Raw genomic sequence first — 17,559 nt, forward strand, 5'->3', positions numbered from 1 at the left:
ACACCCACATTAATCCAGGGTTAGCATCTAAATCACTATTCAAGCCTCCAGAAGACCTATGAAATAACTGACACAAAATAAATGTTTCCACTGCCTTCCCAGGGTAAGTACTTCACATTGTTCCATCAGTTGTTAGGTAAAGAACTAGATACCACATTAAGTCATCCCTTAGTATAGACGAGAGTAAGCCTAACTTCTTTCATATCCAGTTAACAGGCAAACCATTTGACCTTTCCAACAGGACTACTAAAGACTTGGCAAGATCCACTTTTAAGCCTATGGGGCTTCACACAGGGCATTACATTATACTTCAGGGCTTTGCTACAGGCACAGTTGACAGCAATTGCAAATACCTTCAAATATAAGATGCCATTTCCTTGCTTTTATTTTTATAAAGCTTAACTGTTTCAGCTGAAGTTTATAATGCAATAACTCAAAATGAGATAAAAATCATAATAATCAGCATCATCATCCATAATGAAAAAATATTATTGACTATCTACTTGAAATTTTCTGGCCTATATTAAAGTTAAAAAAAAACCCCACACCATAAGGATGGCTTTCGTTCCCCAACTGGAAGCCCTAGATCTGTTCCATAGAAATATTTAGTGGCCATGGGCATTTGCAGCTGGCTGGTGCAGTCAGTGACAGGGTAACACCTGCCCCATCCTCACAGCTGTACCAAACCTAACAGCTTTTAAGCATCCATGCTTCATCTCTCTCCCCCTGCTGTGTTTTCCTCCTCTTCCCAGGACATCATTTCCATATGTATCTAGTTTTAAGCAACACATTAGAGAGGATTCTCTTACAGCACAAGCTCCTAATGCTTTCTTTCTTTTTTCTCCTCTTAAGGAGGCAGAACTGCCACAGCACAGTATTACCAGCATCACTATGCTGCTGAAGAAAACTCTTTCAAGAACAGTTCCTGGAAAAAACATGATTACAAACTTTATCTCCCAGTACTCATGTATTTAGAACAGCAGCTTTCCTGGGTTTAAACCAGGGTAGCAAAGTTAGTGACACTCAACCTCTTACCTCTCAGCTCTGCCTTCAGCATCACACATCAGAGCAGCAGGAAAGTATAAATTCCTTAACACAAGCAAGGCTTTAAGTCCACATGGTAACTGAAGGTACTTGAATAAAAAAGGACCCTGTAGCCAAACTTCATAGCCTTTTTATTCCACCCATGCCAACTCTTCTAAGGGAAGATAGTATCTCTGCAAGTTCAGCTTGAGAACCTCTTATAGTAAGGGAACTTAAACATACTTTTGTCATATTATCCCTACTTTTGCTGCCCTGAAAACGAGTCACTCAAAGGCTCATGCAATGCCAGCCTTAGCAGCAGCCTCCTTTCTTTCCATCTCTGTTCTCTTTACATCTCTGGAAGCAAACATACTTCCACTTCTCATATTTTTTCAAGCAAACCTCAGCCTCAATCATTTTTCTTTCTGACCACTGGCAGGAGAAATATTACCTTTCCCATATTTCCACTCCTTTAGGCAAAGGAGAGACAGCTTTCTCTCACACTTTCCCTTATATTGATAACATATGAAATCTATTCTTAAAAAGTCAAAACAAATGAAAAACAAAACCCAACAATGTTATCTCCTGGCTCCATGCCCAAGCCAAACAAACAAACCTTTCAACACCACATCTCTTCTCACAATGCCTTCTGATAGCCATCGGCCAATGAATAATGAGAAAAACAGTTACCCTAAAAATAGCATCTCCAAGTGGTGGGGGAAGTCGGCAGAAGTTGTCAGGCCTCCAGGGCCAGATACTTGCAAAGAAAACATGCCTAATATTTATGCTGTTACTATTCAATAAATGGACCTATTTTTTGGTCTCTGGAAGGATTGCCAATTTTGCATCTGCTCTGAATATCTAATCAGTTTGTTTTTTCACTACATCTGTCTTTGAGAAGCAGACACTGAAAACAAATACTTTAGTTTTTTTCCAGCATAAAATATTTATCTTGTACTCTTCATACAGTAACTAAACTGTCATTTATAAGGGGAAAAAGAACTACCAGCATTTTTCAATGTAGAAGGAGTATGTTCACACATCATATGAGATATCCCTCAGCTACAATCTCATTATTTCCTTTTTCCTTCTTCACTTTTGGGGGAATTACATCAGTAGAGGAAATATTTTAAAATAAGTAAGCTTCCTACTAGGTCTGAGGAGGTTGTCTGACAAATAAGGTCATGAACAGATGAGATGCAGACACTTTTCTACTGCCTCTTCTCCAACACACCCTCCTCCCTTCCTCACAATCCCTCTCCAGTGATGCTCTTACTTGCTTTAAATTGCATAGTAGAATAGACAAAAAAACCCAAATAATTGGGCTGCCAATTTCCAGCCCAAAGAGGTTAAAAAGGGGTGGGAAAAGAAGCAATCAATCAGAAAATCCCAGCTGTACCTACTGATCTCTTTTTCCATCTTCAAGTTAATACTGTGGAGTGCTCTATAGGAGAATGTTGCTTGCAAGCAAGTATGCAAACTCTGAAGCACTAACCAGAGCTCTTAGAACTTTTTAAAAACTCATCCATATTAAATCCATTATATTCATATCAATCCATATATTCATCCATTTGTGCAGCTGGGAGCTTTACAACTGTTCATATTCCACTATTCCCAAATAGTGAGCTCTGCTCCTTCAGGACTCAGTGTGGAGAAGACACAGACTTTGGCACTGGCAGCTCATTTGTCATTCACAGTATTTTTTTCAGTAAACCACAACGTGTAAACAGAATTAAACACAACAGAATAACACTTCTTGCTTTATGTCTTGGCTAATCCTACTGATTTCTTAAACACTGATAGCTCCTGTAAAATAAGCACTTCTTGCCCTAGGAGCAGGATCAGCAGGTGGCTTCTGCAGGTACCCCTGACCCTATGCCAGAAAGCTGCAGTAGTGGAATTCATCTATAGCTGCTTTTTGTGCAAACCTTCACAACTTAGTAGCAAGTCAAACCAGCACAGCTTTGTCAGCAGCTGCCAGTTAGGGCTTAGTAGCTTTCTGTAGCTTCCAGGATAAAGCATAAAGTTACCAACACAATTATCACTGGCCAGGCCAGCGGTTGTTGTAGTGTTTCTCTCCTATTTCGTGTTCCTGCTCGAAATATCATTTCCCCAGCCCCCCTGCAATAACTTGTTTTGTATTTACACAAAGATTGATTTTACTGAAAGTGACACCTATGTCTTAACAAAATAATACAAACAAACTCAAGGGCAAGAGGCTCAGCCAACTCGAGGCAATCAAAGCTGACATACTCTAGATCCATTCAAGAAATATTTTTCCATTCAAGAAATATTAAGGATGTTAATGACCTTAAAATAGCTTGCTTCCAAATATCAAGAAAGCCAAAGTCCAAACCCCAAACACTTTATAACACTAGTAACAGATGCTGCATCCGTGTGGGCAACATGTATGTACCTGAGGAGGAACGGAAGTGGATGAGCAGATGACAACTCCCCTGGTATAAAAAGTCTTCCATCAGCTGCAAGCTTGCAGCAACAACAGCACAGGAAAACATAGTTGAAGCAGATGAAATAATGAAAACTAAAAAAACTGCAAAAATAAGGGGCTATTTCTAAGGGTTTGGGGTTTTTTTTATTTGCGTCCTTGGCTTTTTCTGAAAAGGCAAAGTGTCAAATGAAGCTTGAAGGAACCTGTTGGGGGCAGAGAGGGGAACACACTGAAAGAAGCTGCAGTAGAAAAACATAGCCAGGTCAAGCATTCCAAGAAGCCAAGCCCTTAGTCCATTTAATTCTTCCAGGAAAAGAAAGACAAAAAATGAAACACCTCCTGCAGGAAGGTGGCTAGAGTCACTGCCAGGACTGAGCAAAAAAGGTAACTTTTAAATACAAGAAAATGTTGTCTATATTTCCATTAAGTTGGAGGGTATATATTGCACATAAACTACATTACTGTTCAAAGTATAGTTTCATTTCAGCATTTCTTGATTTCCAGAGGCAAATGCTGTCATAAACCAGAGATGAGCATTGTTTAGAGACTGCATCTCAGAAACTTTGCTAGGCTCCTAACATTTCAAGCCTACATTTAGAACAGATAACTAAACCTCTCACAGGTCACACAACACAATGGATCCATCATCAGTACCAAATACTATTTATTTTTTCTAACTGCAGGGAACAGCTTTGACAATTTTAATGCTTCAGCTGCACTTAGTGAATTTATTCTGGTTTAGTTAATAAAGCATTAGGACCTAAGCAACTCTCAAAAAAAAGTAAAGCAAATACAATGTTAATTCCAGCTCTAAAGTGCATGCTCTTTGGAGCTCCTCTGTTGCATACAAACATGTAGATGTCAAGGCAAAATTGTGTAAATATCATATTTAGCATTCCCACTCCAGGAAGCCTCCCTCGCAGTGTGTTTGAATTACTTTATCTCTAAAACAACATTTCTTTATTCTAGTTCAGAGGAAGAAAAACTCTTTGACAAACAAACCTATAAGACAAGTTTCTATTGGGCGTAGACCAATATTATTCTCAAATTGGATCTATCTCTGCATCAGCAGGGTTTATCCAACATCACAGATCAACAAGGACATCAGCAATGGCAGATGTCCATCAGCAATGATCAAAATGAAAACAATTTAGCTGCAATTATTTTTGTCCATTTTTTTTTTTTAGCAGAAGATCCTTAAACTTGGAAATAATTTTGCTTCAAAATAATTTAGAAACAAGGAGGACTCATCATGTAAACCTTGTGGTGTAGCCAACAAAGTGTTAGTATGATACTTCCCAAATCTGCCAGGTGGAGATGAAGATGCCTATTAAGTAGCTCCCTTTTCAGTATCTTTTGTTCATTCACAAGCAATCAAGACAATCACATCATGGCAAATGTCATTTCACATGACTAGAAATACTACAGATAGACATTAAGCTTTTTCTTCTATAGGGAGAAAGTCTGAGTCTTAGTCAATTTCTACAGTAGCCACTTTACAACTACCAGAACATAACTAAACTCATGTCTCAGTAATTTGTTCTTTCCTTGCCTTGCTTTCCACGTCTTCAGTTTTGCATCACAACACACATCTTGAGGGAATAAGGAGAACAGCTGCTTCTTTAATTCATTTATAAAGTAAGAACAGCAAATCAGAATAATCTGTTTGCATACCCCAGCTCCAAGTGATTTCTACCTTCACTGCAAGCTAACTGGTCACATTTTGCAATCTCTCATTATACAAGGATCACCACAGAGTAAATGACCTCGAAGCCCTATAGTACAGCTACCACAAAAGGTGTACAGCTGTGTGTATGTGTGTGTGTAGGAACTTTAAAGCAGTAAGAGAGCTGTATTAAGTGACGGACATACACATATCAGTCACTGCAATAACCATTGCCAAGGGGTTATGATGCTGCAGTCTACAATATACTGGCTTATGAAAAATCAAGTCTTACTGCTACCCCTACATTAATACTAACCTGTTACACCTAAGCTGATGTTCAGAATTTCAACTGAAAAACACTAAATAGGTTTGTTTTACCGAATCATAGAATCACAGAATTGGCTGGGTTGGAAAGGACCTCAGAGATCATCAAGTCCAACCCTTGATCCACTCCTGCTGCAGTTCCCAGCCCATGGCACCGAGTGCCACATCCAGTCTCTTTTTAAATATCTCCAGGGATGGAGAATCCACCACTTCCCTGGGCAGCCCATTCCAATGTCTGATCACCCTCTCTGTAAAAAAATTCCTTCTAATGTCCAACCTAAACCTCCCCTGGCACAACTTGAGACCTCTTGTGCCCTCTTGTCTTGCTGAGAGTTGCCTGGGAAAAGAGCCCAACCCCCCCCTGGCTCCAACCTCCTTTCAGGGAGTTGTAGAGAGTGATGAGGTCTCTCCTGAGCCTCCTCTTCTCCAGGCTGAACACCCCCAGCTCCCTCAGCCTCTCCTCACAGGACTTGTGCTGGATCCCTTCACCAGCCCAGTTGCCTCCTTTGGACCTGCTCCAGGACCTTGATCTCCTTCCTAAACTGAGGGGCCCAGAACTGGACACAGGACTCAAGGTGTGGCCTCACCAGCACTGAGTACAGGGGCAAACTTTACAGAGACAACAAGGAATACACCCATCTCAACTCCATTCGGTACAAAGCCGGCTGACTTACTAAAAAACTTTCTCTAAAGAACTATATGAGATCTTAACTTTTTTAAAACATTAGTACAAAGATATTAGCTCTTCAGATAAATAGGTCTAGAAGCTAGTATATTTTCTGTTCTTCATAAACAGTACTTTATTTGTACTGAATTCCAAGGAGTTTAAACTAAAGCAGGAAATTAGCTCTCAGCAGTGCAGCCAGATTCACCCTCAGCCTCTAGAGAACAAATTAAAACACAAAAAAAAAAACCCACCCAAAAAAGTCCTCCTTGCCAAAGAACATAATTCTGCTGTCTCATTACTGTTGTGCTAAAATAATGTAATTAGCAATCTTCATATACAGGAAGACATTTATGCTTCATCAAGAAAGGAAAGGCTGAGGGGGGTGAATGGTACACACTGTTCTAGCATACCAGAAACATGGTGTTGAATTCTTCCAGCTATGGGGCCAAAGCTGGATTGGCATACCAGAACTAAGCATGTTTTTGACACAAAGGGGAAAAAAAAAAAAAGCATCAGGCAGTTTAATATTTGAATACTCTTAGCTGCAAATAAAAAGCAACAGTTCAGCAGAGGAGCAGCCCTGAGGTATAATAATGAATTGGTTACTGTGCACAAATTAAAAGTCCTAAAACCACCCTGTATCCCAACTTTCATTACATTCTGCTCCCACTGACATTTTTTTCATTAGGGAAATCCCCAGCTAAATAAATAACAAATATTTAGGCCAGTTCCCCTAGGCTACTCATTGCAACAGCATATTTGACTCCTGCAATAAAACAGTAGCAGCCTGGGTTCATTTCAGCATGTTTCCTCTTTAGAAACCTTTAGACAGAAAGCCTACTTAAAGCAGGACTGCACTCTAAATCACTAAGACAGCAGAGGCCCCAGCAAAAAAAAAAAAAATTTCCTAAAACTGGTTGTTTATTATGGTTTACTGCCTGCAGCACATAATTGCTCATTGGTACCACACACAAGTACCTTAGCAAGAACCTACACTTCTGCAAATCCTTGTCATGAGAGCACTTCTACTGTCAAACCAGAAGAGCATTACTCGCATTCCCAGTTCAACTTTCTCCTTAGCATAGGAGTAACCAGCTACTGGTTACTGAATTACAGTTGAGCTTGAAAATCCCTGGAATTTGGGAATAAACTGCTTCTCGAGCCCTTTTTGGCACAGGTATCAGCTGTACTCATCTGTACATAGGCATTTCTACAGCTCTCCAGTCCCTTTTAGCCAGATAAATATAATTTTGTAGAGCCAAACTGTATTCAAAATTCACCACCATCATCCAAAGGTGGATAGGATAAGCCAAGTCTAAATGAACTGGCAGAGTTTGAATAGCTAGTTGAGATTAGCTAAAAATACTGCCATGATGCATAAACCCAAATAGAAATCTGCTCTGTTTTCCAGAGCAGTATCAATTCTGCAGTCCCAACAGGTGTAAAAAATAATTCATCTTTGTCAGTAACCTACATGAATATGCAGGAGGGGAAGGAGCGCTGTCACAGAAGGGGCCATTTGCACATAAAAAGCTTCTACCTTGGAAACCAGATTTAAGCCAGGGTAAAGAACCACTAGAAGTCAGTTTCTTCACACAGAACTCCAATGTTCCTATAAATTAAATACTGCAAAGTTTTCCCTATATTTTATATGTGAAGTGCTTCAGCCATCTGAGGAAACCTTTTGAAACTCAGCCCAGGTTGGAAAGACAAGCCTCCCCTGAAAATGTGGTTTTAAAGTAGGAAACCAGTTAGATAGTGCCTGGGTACAAAGATCACATTTGTTTTGACCTCGATTCCTTTGAACACCAGTTCAGAGCACATACTCTTTAAAACACTGGGGAGAAACTAGCACTGGCACGTTCATTCAGGCAGATATTGAGGAACCACTATGTACAAGTACTGTCATCTAAGTGCCTTTTTATTGTAAATAGTGGGATATGCAAGACCAGACACCGTAAGATCTCCAAGCTGCCAAGAGCTGCTGAATAAACAAGGGTAGCAGGAGTAATTTTTTTTATTTTTTTTTTCCCCAGCTGCCTACTGTTTGAACTGCACAGGCTCAGGTCTGTGCAGAAAATTGCTTGTTTCCTGCCAGCAATTCTGTATCTCTGTTTTCTGGGTAGGAGCAGGCAGGGGGGAATCAAAGGTAACTCCTTCTGTTTGTTGCATAAACAAATGCAGATAAAACAACGTTTCAAATGAAGAGCTCCTTCACAAGACGATTTTATTTAGACAATAAAGAGGATTTATTTTCCTAGATTCACTCCAACCCTGCTCCCCCCAACAGCTCTCTATGCCACAGGGCAAGCTGAGCCCCAGCAACTGCAACTAATGGTTATGCAGACTCAAATCTGAAGGTTTTGGGTCGACCACAAGATAACAGATACCCATATGCAGGCAAAGAAACAAAGGCACTTACCCGAGAGATAGACAGAGGCATGTTGAAATCCTTCCCCCCTTGAAGCCTGAAACCCCAAGGAGCTGGGCCAACCAAAGACACGCTGTAGTTGCTCATGATGTTTAGTATTCAAGGATCAAATCCAAAGAACTGATGCCTGTGGAAGAGGATTAGAGTTCTGATTTAAAGATGGAGAAAAGAAAAGGTACTATCTATCATTTTGAAAGCCTTCTTTGTCTGTGTTCCCCTTCACAGTATAAAAAAAAAAAAAAGGCCAAAAACCCCACACCAGGTCTCTTGTTACTTGTGCTATTATTCCTCACATGTTGTTTTCATCCAGAAAAGAAACAACTAAGGAACTGGTAATATGGACTCCGGAGCTTCAAGAACTGAAATGTTTGACAGCTACTTCTCAGTAATAAAACACTGTGTGGGGGAAAAAAACAACAAAACCAAAGACCCAAAATTAAAGTTCATCTTCAAAAGAAAATCACTGTTGAGACAAGCATGAATTGATAGCATCCCTTAGATCTAAGTATGGAAGAAATTAGCACTACTGGTACGTTAATTTCTAACAAAATGATTATCACATGCTTCTATGTTACCAGCTCAAAGCTTATTTCTAATCACATTATGCCTTGACATTTTCAACCCCATGTCAAAACATCACAACTCTGAAGTTAATCAGAAGATCCCTGTGACTTTTGCATTTTCATGGCATAGCTTCATATTGCTGTAACAATGCTACAGACAACACAGATACTAAAACCAACCCTCTAATGAAAGCTGGGAACTCAAGTGGAACACCCACAGCCACAACTTAACTCCGAGGCAGCGAAACTCAAGCGTTTCCCACCCCGCCCCACAAACGTGGGCAACAAATTACCTTTAAAAGGCAAGCCAGGCACTGAATTGCCATTCAACGTCAAAGATAAGGGCTTCAGTTTCACCTCAGATAAGTAGCGTTACGATGACATCTTAGGTAGTGGATCCCATCTATTTTTATATGGTCAAAGCCAGGCAGGAGCACACCAGGGCAGGCTGGTGTAAGACTACACCGGGGCACAGCCAGATTCCACACTTGTATAGGGACATTTAAGGTGGACATTCAGTCAAGCAGAAGAAAGCAGGGCTGCAAAACCCACCGAGCTCTGCAAAGCCTGGTTTTACCTGCTCGTAACACTGCAGGAATGCAAAGGGTGGCAATTTTTTTTTTTTTTTTTGGAGGTGGTAGGTTTTCACAAGTGCAGCCCAGCCTTGTGGACCTTCAGAGCAAGGCTGTCCCACAGCTCCCATGAGTGCAAGGGAGGGCATTTAATGTCACTCCCTGAGAAAACCATCAGTAACCTATGTTTCTGGGTTCACCTCCCAGACTGGAAGAGATCTGCTACTTAGAACTGTCTTCAAATCAAACAGCAAACTCTGCTCAAAGCAACTACCAGTCAGGTAACCAGAATGGGGCTGCTGGCACTGGGCAGAACAAGATCTATATTAGGAAGCAGAATTTGGAGCTGGCAATAGAGGTGCCAGGGTACCTGGGTAGTTCCTGACATGCCTCTGCCTGCTGTCCTCCAGCAGAAGGGGCAGCTCTGACCCCAGGTACTGACTCACCAAACCCTTAGAAGTCTCAACAAGCACCAACATACCAAGGGGAAAAAGAACATCACTGAGCTTTCATTCAGCTGGAGAGAAGAGGGAAGGGAAAAAAAAAAAAGCCTCCAGCAAGTTTGATCTAGGACTTGGTCACCACTACAGCGAGTCCAACCCATTCCATTGCTCTGTGCACTGAATTCCATATATTAAAAAAATTTAAAAAGGATGATTTTAACTAGTCACAGATTTCTATCCATATAAAAATACAGATTATTGTCACTCCCCCTAAATGAAATTCACCATAGTGACAGGGTCACTATAAATTAGAGATTACAGAAAAAACATACGTAGTCACTAGCACATAGAGAGTTTATGGACACAGGCAGAAGGCTTTACCTAGTTAAAAAACTAAAGAGCTCGAGTAGCCATTTTTTAAATTTTTTTTTCTCCAATTTCACTGTGTAACAGCTGGTTACAGTAACTGATCTAGGAAAAGACTGTTCTATTCGAAAAAGATACTTTTTCATTTGTAACATCTACAAATAGGAGGGAAGAGGCTGCATGCCATGCAGCTCTACCAGCATCACTCATCTTTCCTTTTTCACCCCCTCGATTCTGCCGTGCCTACATCTCTAGGCACACAGAGGCATCAGGAAGGAACAGCAGACAAAGGAGATCTCTTCAAAGTTTAACACATTTCTTAAAACACGCTGGAGCAACATCTAAGAGAAAGCATTACAACCCACCGACCCCTTGTCATGCGGGGAACCTTGCTCAAGCAAGCCGGCTCCGGGGGAAATGGAGCAACTTTCATTTAGATGATCCAACACACTCGGTGGACCTACTGCTGGAAGGGGGAATTTCAAAACTCGGGCAGAAACACTCCGCTTCCCCGCTGCCACCAGACGCAGAGCCCCAGGGATGTCTTGTGGGGCTCTCCTGCCCCCTAGGAGTGCTGGCTGTGCCCGGAGGGGAAGGGAAGACAGCACCAGCACCGGCCCCGCAATCCCTTTGTCCAAATCCCCCTCCGGAGCCCTCTAACCCGCTCAGGACCAGGAGCCCCACGGCTACCGCGGGCTGGGGGACCCGACAGCCCCACGGAGCGCTGGATCTGGGGGGGCCGAAGCACCGCCACAGCGCCACGGCTTCCATAAAGCCCCCCGGAACCCCTTGCCCGAGTTGGCCCACGGGCACCCCAGCACGCTGGGCCCAGGGCAAGGAGCCCCACAGGTGCCCCACAGCCGTGGGACGAGGCGCTGCACCCCGGGCTCCCCACCACACCCGGGCACTGCCGACAGCCCCGACCCGGCTCCCCCCCAGCCCGCCACAAGCCGTATGCCACGCTTAAAGAAAAAAAAAAAATTAAAAAAAAAAAAAAACAACTTTAAAAAAAATCAGCACCGTGAAGCTTTAAAAACCCAGTCCAACCTGGTGACTTTCTGCTTCCCCTCTCTTCCTCCTTCTTTTCCTGTTTTTTTGTTATTATTTTGTTGTTGGGTTTTTAGATTCCCCCCTCACCCCCGGGCCGGGCCGCCACTCACCCCGTAGCGCGGCGCGGAGCGGTGAGGACACCCGCGGCGGTCTGGGAGGCAGCAGCCCCGTCCCCCCGGTCTTGTTTTCACTTCCGTCTGCAGCCGCTCCTCCCCCGGCCCGGCCCTGCCCGACCCGGCCCGGCCCAGCCCGCCAGCGGCGGGACTGAAAAGACTCAAGAGGGCCGTTCCCGATTTATTACTTTTTTTTTTTTTTTTTTTTTTTTTTTTTTTTAATACAGAGAAATGCGCGCCTTTCCCCCTTTTGCTTGACAAATAATCAGCGCGCACCTGCGAAAAGCAAAGGCGAGCTTCTGTCGGGTCTCCGTGTGCCTCTGGCCCTCCGGACGCGGAGGAACCGAGGGGGGGAAGCAGAGTGACTCGGTCCCCAAAGTGTCCCCCGGGAAGTCCCCCCCTGTGTCACACACACAATCTTTTCAGCACAGCCCCACGCACGCTGCTCCTGCGGCTGTAGCGGAAGCGTGGAGCGGAGCCAGGAGATTTTACGAGAAGGGAAGGAGTTGGGGTTGCTGAACGCGGCTTTAACGTGAAGATTGATAGGGATGCACTCACCCCCCCGAAGTACATCAAAGCGAGGAAGAGCAGCGTGGCAGAAGAGCTGTTCGAGCTAAACGGCGATGCTGGCAGAAGAACAAATGGCCGCAAAGCGGTCACGAATAAATTCCGAGCAGAAATCAGCACGGGGCTGCCAGTAAGGGAGAGGAGGGAGGTTTCTGGCACAGCCTCTCCGTAGGAGCTGGTGCAAGAAATCAAACTGGTTCTAAGGTGAGGCTTGATGAGATTAGGTTATACAATATGCTTGCCTGCGAGCAGAGTAATTATTTAACACGGAGGCTATCAGCTTGGCAACCCACAAGCTTGCCGAGTGTGAAACAGGACGGACTGGGAAAGCTGGGAGTGCTTTACGGAGCCAGGAGCTGCTGCTGCCTCCCAGGAGGGAGGACCAGGGCGAAGATGAAGAGATAACACTGCAGTTTCGTATTGAGCTGCAGTTAGGTGAGGCTTGGAGTTCCTGTCATTCTTCACATGTACTGGAAGTCTTTACAAATAAAAATGGCTGTGAAAGAAAGGGAGAGTACCATTAGCAACACAAATAAAAGGATTTAAATTCCCACAAGCCTACACAACACACAGTCCTTATCATGAATGGCCCTGCCTAGTCCCCCAGTAGTCCCTATCTGACAGAAAGGCTGCATCCTCTCTGTTGCCACCTTCACAGGCCCGGAGCTGGGTTTGGCTCAGCTCTGCCTGTGGCCACACAGCTACCCCATGTATGAGCTGATGTATCATAGAATCATAGAATTGGCTGGGTTGGAAAGGACCTCAGAGATCATCAAGTCCAACCCTTGATCCACTCCCGCTGCAGTTCCCAGCCCATGGCACTGAGTGCCACATCCAGTCTCTTTTTTAAATATCTCCAGGGATGGAGAATCCACTGCTTCCCTGGGCAGCCCATTCCAATGCCTGATCACCCTCTCCATAAAGAAATTTTTTCTAATACCCAACCTAAACCTCCCCTGGCACAACTTGAGACCTCTTGTGCCCTCTTGTCTTGCTGAGAGTTGCCTGGGAAAAGAGACCAACCCCCCCCTGGCTCCAACCTCCTTTCAGGGAGTTGTAAAAGGGGGAGGGGTAGGACACCCAAGCCACAGATGCATGAAACTGGGGCTAGCCCAGTCCTGTGCATACCAGTTACATGCATTTTATTTTAACACTTTCTTGCTGTGAGTTTTGCCAGCTGCCATGGCCAAGCCAAATGCATCTCAAACCTCATCTCAGTAATAAAAACATCTATACCCCATATTAATGTATCCAAACCACTCTTTGAGAAATCTTCTTTCTTTATTCTGCTCTTTTCTTATTAAGTCTCTTGAATCAGGCAAAACTGAAAACCCCCATTATACAGATTATAAAGCCTCTCATGTGATTTTAATTCATGGAGGTAAAAATTCCCCAACAGAGGGATTTTTCATTGTGTCACAAGGCCCTGAGGTCACTCCCATACTGTTTCGTTTATTAGAGGAGAAAAATCTCCAGGACTCCACTTCCCAACATGATTCACATGACATCTCCAAAGTCAGCATGTCCCTGTCCTGACTGCTTGAGGAGCAGCAATGTGGTCTCACCTCATCAGAGTGCCCAGCCTGCAGTTAGCCTGGAACTGCAGCCATCCAGGTTAGTGAGAAACATCCTTTTCCACTTCAGCTCTTCATAAGCTTTCATCTTTTCTTGATGGAAGAGTAGCTTGCCCAAGCTACCTGGACACCTTGAAGGGAATTTTCTGGAAGGCACTGCAGTAAATTTCACCCTTGATAATACAGCATGCACTCTGCCCTGTACCTACCCATTGCACCCAGGCCAGTGCCACTCCCAGCTCAAACCTGGCAGGCTTGTCCTCAAGTCCATCATCACTTCCCTGCAGAATGATGAGTTTTTTTGCCTGCAGAGACAGGGAACAGAAAATATGAGGCAGCTCATTAGTTCAAGATCTCTCCATTCATGGTCACTTTTCAAATAATCTGCTCTTTGAGAAAAAGCTTTTCATTAGAGCTGAATAGGGAAGTAAGAGATAGCAAGTTGAACAAGAAACCTCAAGAGCAGCCAGAACTGTGGCTGCCTGTTCTTTCTACCACCACCGTATTTTAGACAGCGCTTGCATTTTCCCCTCTGAACAAAGAGGGAAGGAGTCTGGAAATTAATTAAATGCAGTAGTCTGTGAGCCTTGCACATACAATCTCAAAATTACTCAGTCACTTCAGTCTTGTTTAAAAGCTAATGAAATGCCTTAGGTGCCAGATAAGGAACATGGCAAAACTCTGGCAGAGAATTATCACCTGTGGTCCTGAAGTACAAAAAAGCAACTCCTAAATGGCAAAAGCAGCCCATAAATTTTGAAGTGATTAATAATGCATCATAAAATGATCCTCAATTAAGCAGCTGTTAATTTAACATTAGCTTTCCCTGTGCTAAGGCACTGAACTAGCTGCACTGTTACTTTCACTTTTGCTTTTCTTCCAGAGGTAAAGCTAATGCAAATATTACAGACCACCTATAGCTGAGAGTGCAGTGTGAAGTAAACTTCTCTTACAAGAGGGTAATATGAATATTATCTGTGGCCTCACAGCTTATTTCCACTTCTGAGATAGCTCTCTGGCCAAACAGTGAAATAAATGAGGTGTGTTCTGAGTGTTTCTGAGAAGCTGGGGCTGCAGTCAGCTTTTGACAGCTGCAGAGAGGAAGCTGCGATGTTCCAGTCCTGGTGAAGCCCAAGCTGCCTCAAACTGGTATCACAGAAGTGCTTTTCCTTTTCTCTTTGTCTAGTATTTTGTGGTTCTGGGGTGCTTTCATTGGTTTAGCTGTTTCTTGATTTTTTTGTTTGGTTGCTTGGTTGTTTTGGTTTTTTGTCGTTTCATTTTGCTTTGGGGTTTTTTGTGTGTGTTTGGTTTGTTTGTTTGTGGGTGGTTTGTTTGTTTTTCCTGTCCCTGGCTTGAAAAGATACCCAGTGCTGAATTACATCCTCTTTCATCCATCCTGCCCACCACAATAACTCCTGTTAGCCCAAGGACTTCCTTGTGCTAAGTGTTGGGGCAGAGAGGAGCCAGCCAGGGAGGGGGTCAGGATCTGACCATCTACACCACCCCAAGTCTCTTCAAATCAGCTTTGCAAACCAAAAAGAAAAAAAAAGAAAGAAACAAACACACGGACAAGTTTGCTCTTACTTATCACCTCTTTTTTTTTTCCTCTTAGAACCCTGATTCTTCTTCCAGCTGTGCCAACCATCTCCATCATCCTGTTCTTCCACCAGGCACTTTTTCTCCCCCTTCCATACCTGCTGTCCTCTCTGTCTTCCATTCACTCATCATCTCAGTGCTTAGGTCAGAATTAAGCCTGTGGGTTTCATCAGATTGAAGCATTAGCAGTGTTGGTCTCCCCCCTTTAGATAGCACACCACTAAAGCTCTTAATGTTATACATGGATTTATGGGGTTTTTTTTTATACTTTCTTCTTTATTTGAAGCCTTCTTTAACTTTTATTGGTGCTTTTTTTTAATTGAAAAATATATTATTGACTAATAAAATACTACTTATTTAGAACATTCCCCAGAATTTTGGTAAATGGTGTAAACAAAGGAAATAAGTGTATGTTACTACTGGACTCCTTTGGGTGACTGAGCAGATGCATTCAGAGTCTGGTTATTAATCAAGGAGCTGTAATTTAGGCAAATCTGGTGTATTCCTTCCTTCTTAGGTAAAAGTAGCACTGAATATATGGGGGCCACAGCCTGTACTACAGATTAAACATGTGCTGCCCCCGAGCAATGAAACAGCAATGAAACAGCAAATAAACCTTTTAGTTCTGGGAAACTTGAGATGCCTTTTGAGGAACCACTTTAAACATGGCATCTTTTAAGGACTAAAACCAACTTGAATCTTCTCGGTACATCACAGCCTGTACAGCTTTATCCTCAGGCCTGCTGTGAAGCATTAGCCTTATTTTACAGATGGTAACCAGAGTCAATAAACATTTACACATGTGAGAAATCAACTGTCAGATAAAGAATTGAAACCAGTTCTTCCAAATTCCTGTGAAGCTTCTAACTACTGGATTACCCTGCCCTGAGGGCTGACATAGCCCTTTCTGCTTCTTCAACCACAGTGATGCATGGGAAGAAAAAGAAATATTCACATTTCATATTTACCATTCTTGAAGGAGACCAGAATACTACAGGAGTAACACCTTCAATTGTCCATGCTTTTACCTCCTGAAGCAAGCTGCATGCTTAAATTACATTTTCCTTCCTGGCAGGGAACAGTTAATGCAGAAAACTGTGGCTTGGTGTGGTTTAATTACAGTCCATCAGCTGTGTGGGAAGGGCTTGCTGAGTGATGTCTTTGAGCTACGTTTTACATACACCACAAACACCAAGCAAGTGGGATTTGGCAGGTAAAGAGCCATACTTTCAGAGTAATTATGTGATATTAATTAGTGATATGGGAGAAGAGGTGCATCTTTGCCTATAATCACAAAATCATCGAGCTGGAAGGGACCCCTGGAGATCATCTGGTCCAACCCCTCTCATAAAGCAGGATTGCTTAAAGCACATTGCACATTTTTGCATCCATACAGGTTTTGAACATCTTCAGAGAAGACTTCACAACTTCTCTGAGAAGCCTGTTCCAGTGAACCCTCATGGAGAAGTTGTTTTTCCTCATGTTTAAATTGAACTTCCTGTGTTTCATTTTGAGCCTGTTGCCCCTGTTGCTGGGCACTACAGAGAGGAGTCTGGCTCCATCCCCCTTACACTTGCTCTTTAGATATTTATAGACACTAGTACTGTCTCCTCTGTCTTCTCTCCAGGCTGAACAGTCCTAGCACTCAACCTTTGCTCCTGAGAGGTATCCCAGTCCCCCAAGCCATCTTTGTTGCCCTCCACTGGACTCTCTCCAGTAGATCCCTCCCTCAACCTACTGGTCACACTCTTCCTACTGCATCCCAGGATACCACTGGCCTTTGTGGTCCCAAGGACACAGGAGATGGCTCACTGATAACTTACTGTCTAGCAGGGCTTCAGGATCCTTCTCCTCAGGGCTGTTTTCCAGCTGGTCTGCCTCTAACCCTAATGCCTGGTCCCAGTTGCAGGACCTTGCATTTGCCATTGTTGGACCTCATTAGCTTCCTCTCTGCCCATCTCTCCAGCCCATCCAGATCTCTCTGGATGGCAGCACAGTCCTATGGTGTGTGTCTGCTCTTCCTCCCAGCTTTGAATCATCAGAGAACTAGTTGTGGATATGCTGTTACCTCACCTAGGTCACTGGTGAACATGTGGAACAAAACCAGCCACAGGTCTGAGCCTTGGGTAGCACCACTGGCTCCTCCAACTCAACT

At 43.3% G+C, this 17,559-nt stretch overlaps 1 protein-coding gene across 21 annotated transcripts in view; it reads right to left on the minus strand.

Moving 5' to 3' along the window:
• The window catches only part of PDLIM5 (PDZ and LIM domain 5), a 121,245-nt gene extending 106,168 nt beyond the window's left edge, over positions 1-15,077 (minus strand). For 12 of the 21 annotated variants that reach the window (XM_071742816.1, XM_071742814.1, XM_071742813.1 and 9 more), the window contains exons 1-2: positions 11,552-11,723; positions 8,552-8,687 (exon numbers count right to left, since the gene is read on the minus strand). In XM_071742816.1, coding sequence (XP_071598917.1) covers positions 8,552-8,647 — 96 coding nt within the window. In that variant the 5' untranslated portion in view covers positions 8,648-8,687; positions 11,552-11,723. Of the gene's footprint in view, positions 1-8,551; positions 8,688-9,303; positions 9,388-9,416; positions 9,562-10,869; positions 11,012-11,524; positions 11,811-11,943; positions 12,091-15,061 lie in introns of those variants that run through there. The other 9 variants (XM_071742804.1, XM_071742808.1, XM_071742803.1 and 6 more) reach the window with 9 other exon arrangements.
• Positions 15,078-17,559: the final 2,482 nt, after the last annotated feature.

This window comes from Heliangelus exortis, chromosome 4, assembly GCF_036169615.1.
Source record: "Heliangelus exortis chromosome 4, bHelExo1.hap1, whole genome shotgun sequence".
Lineage (NCBI taxonomy): Eukaryota > Metazoa > Chordata > Aves > Apodiformes > Trochilidae > Heliangelus > Heliangelus exortis.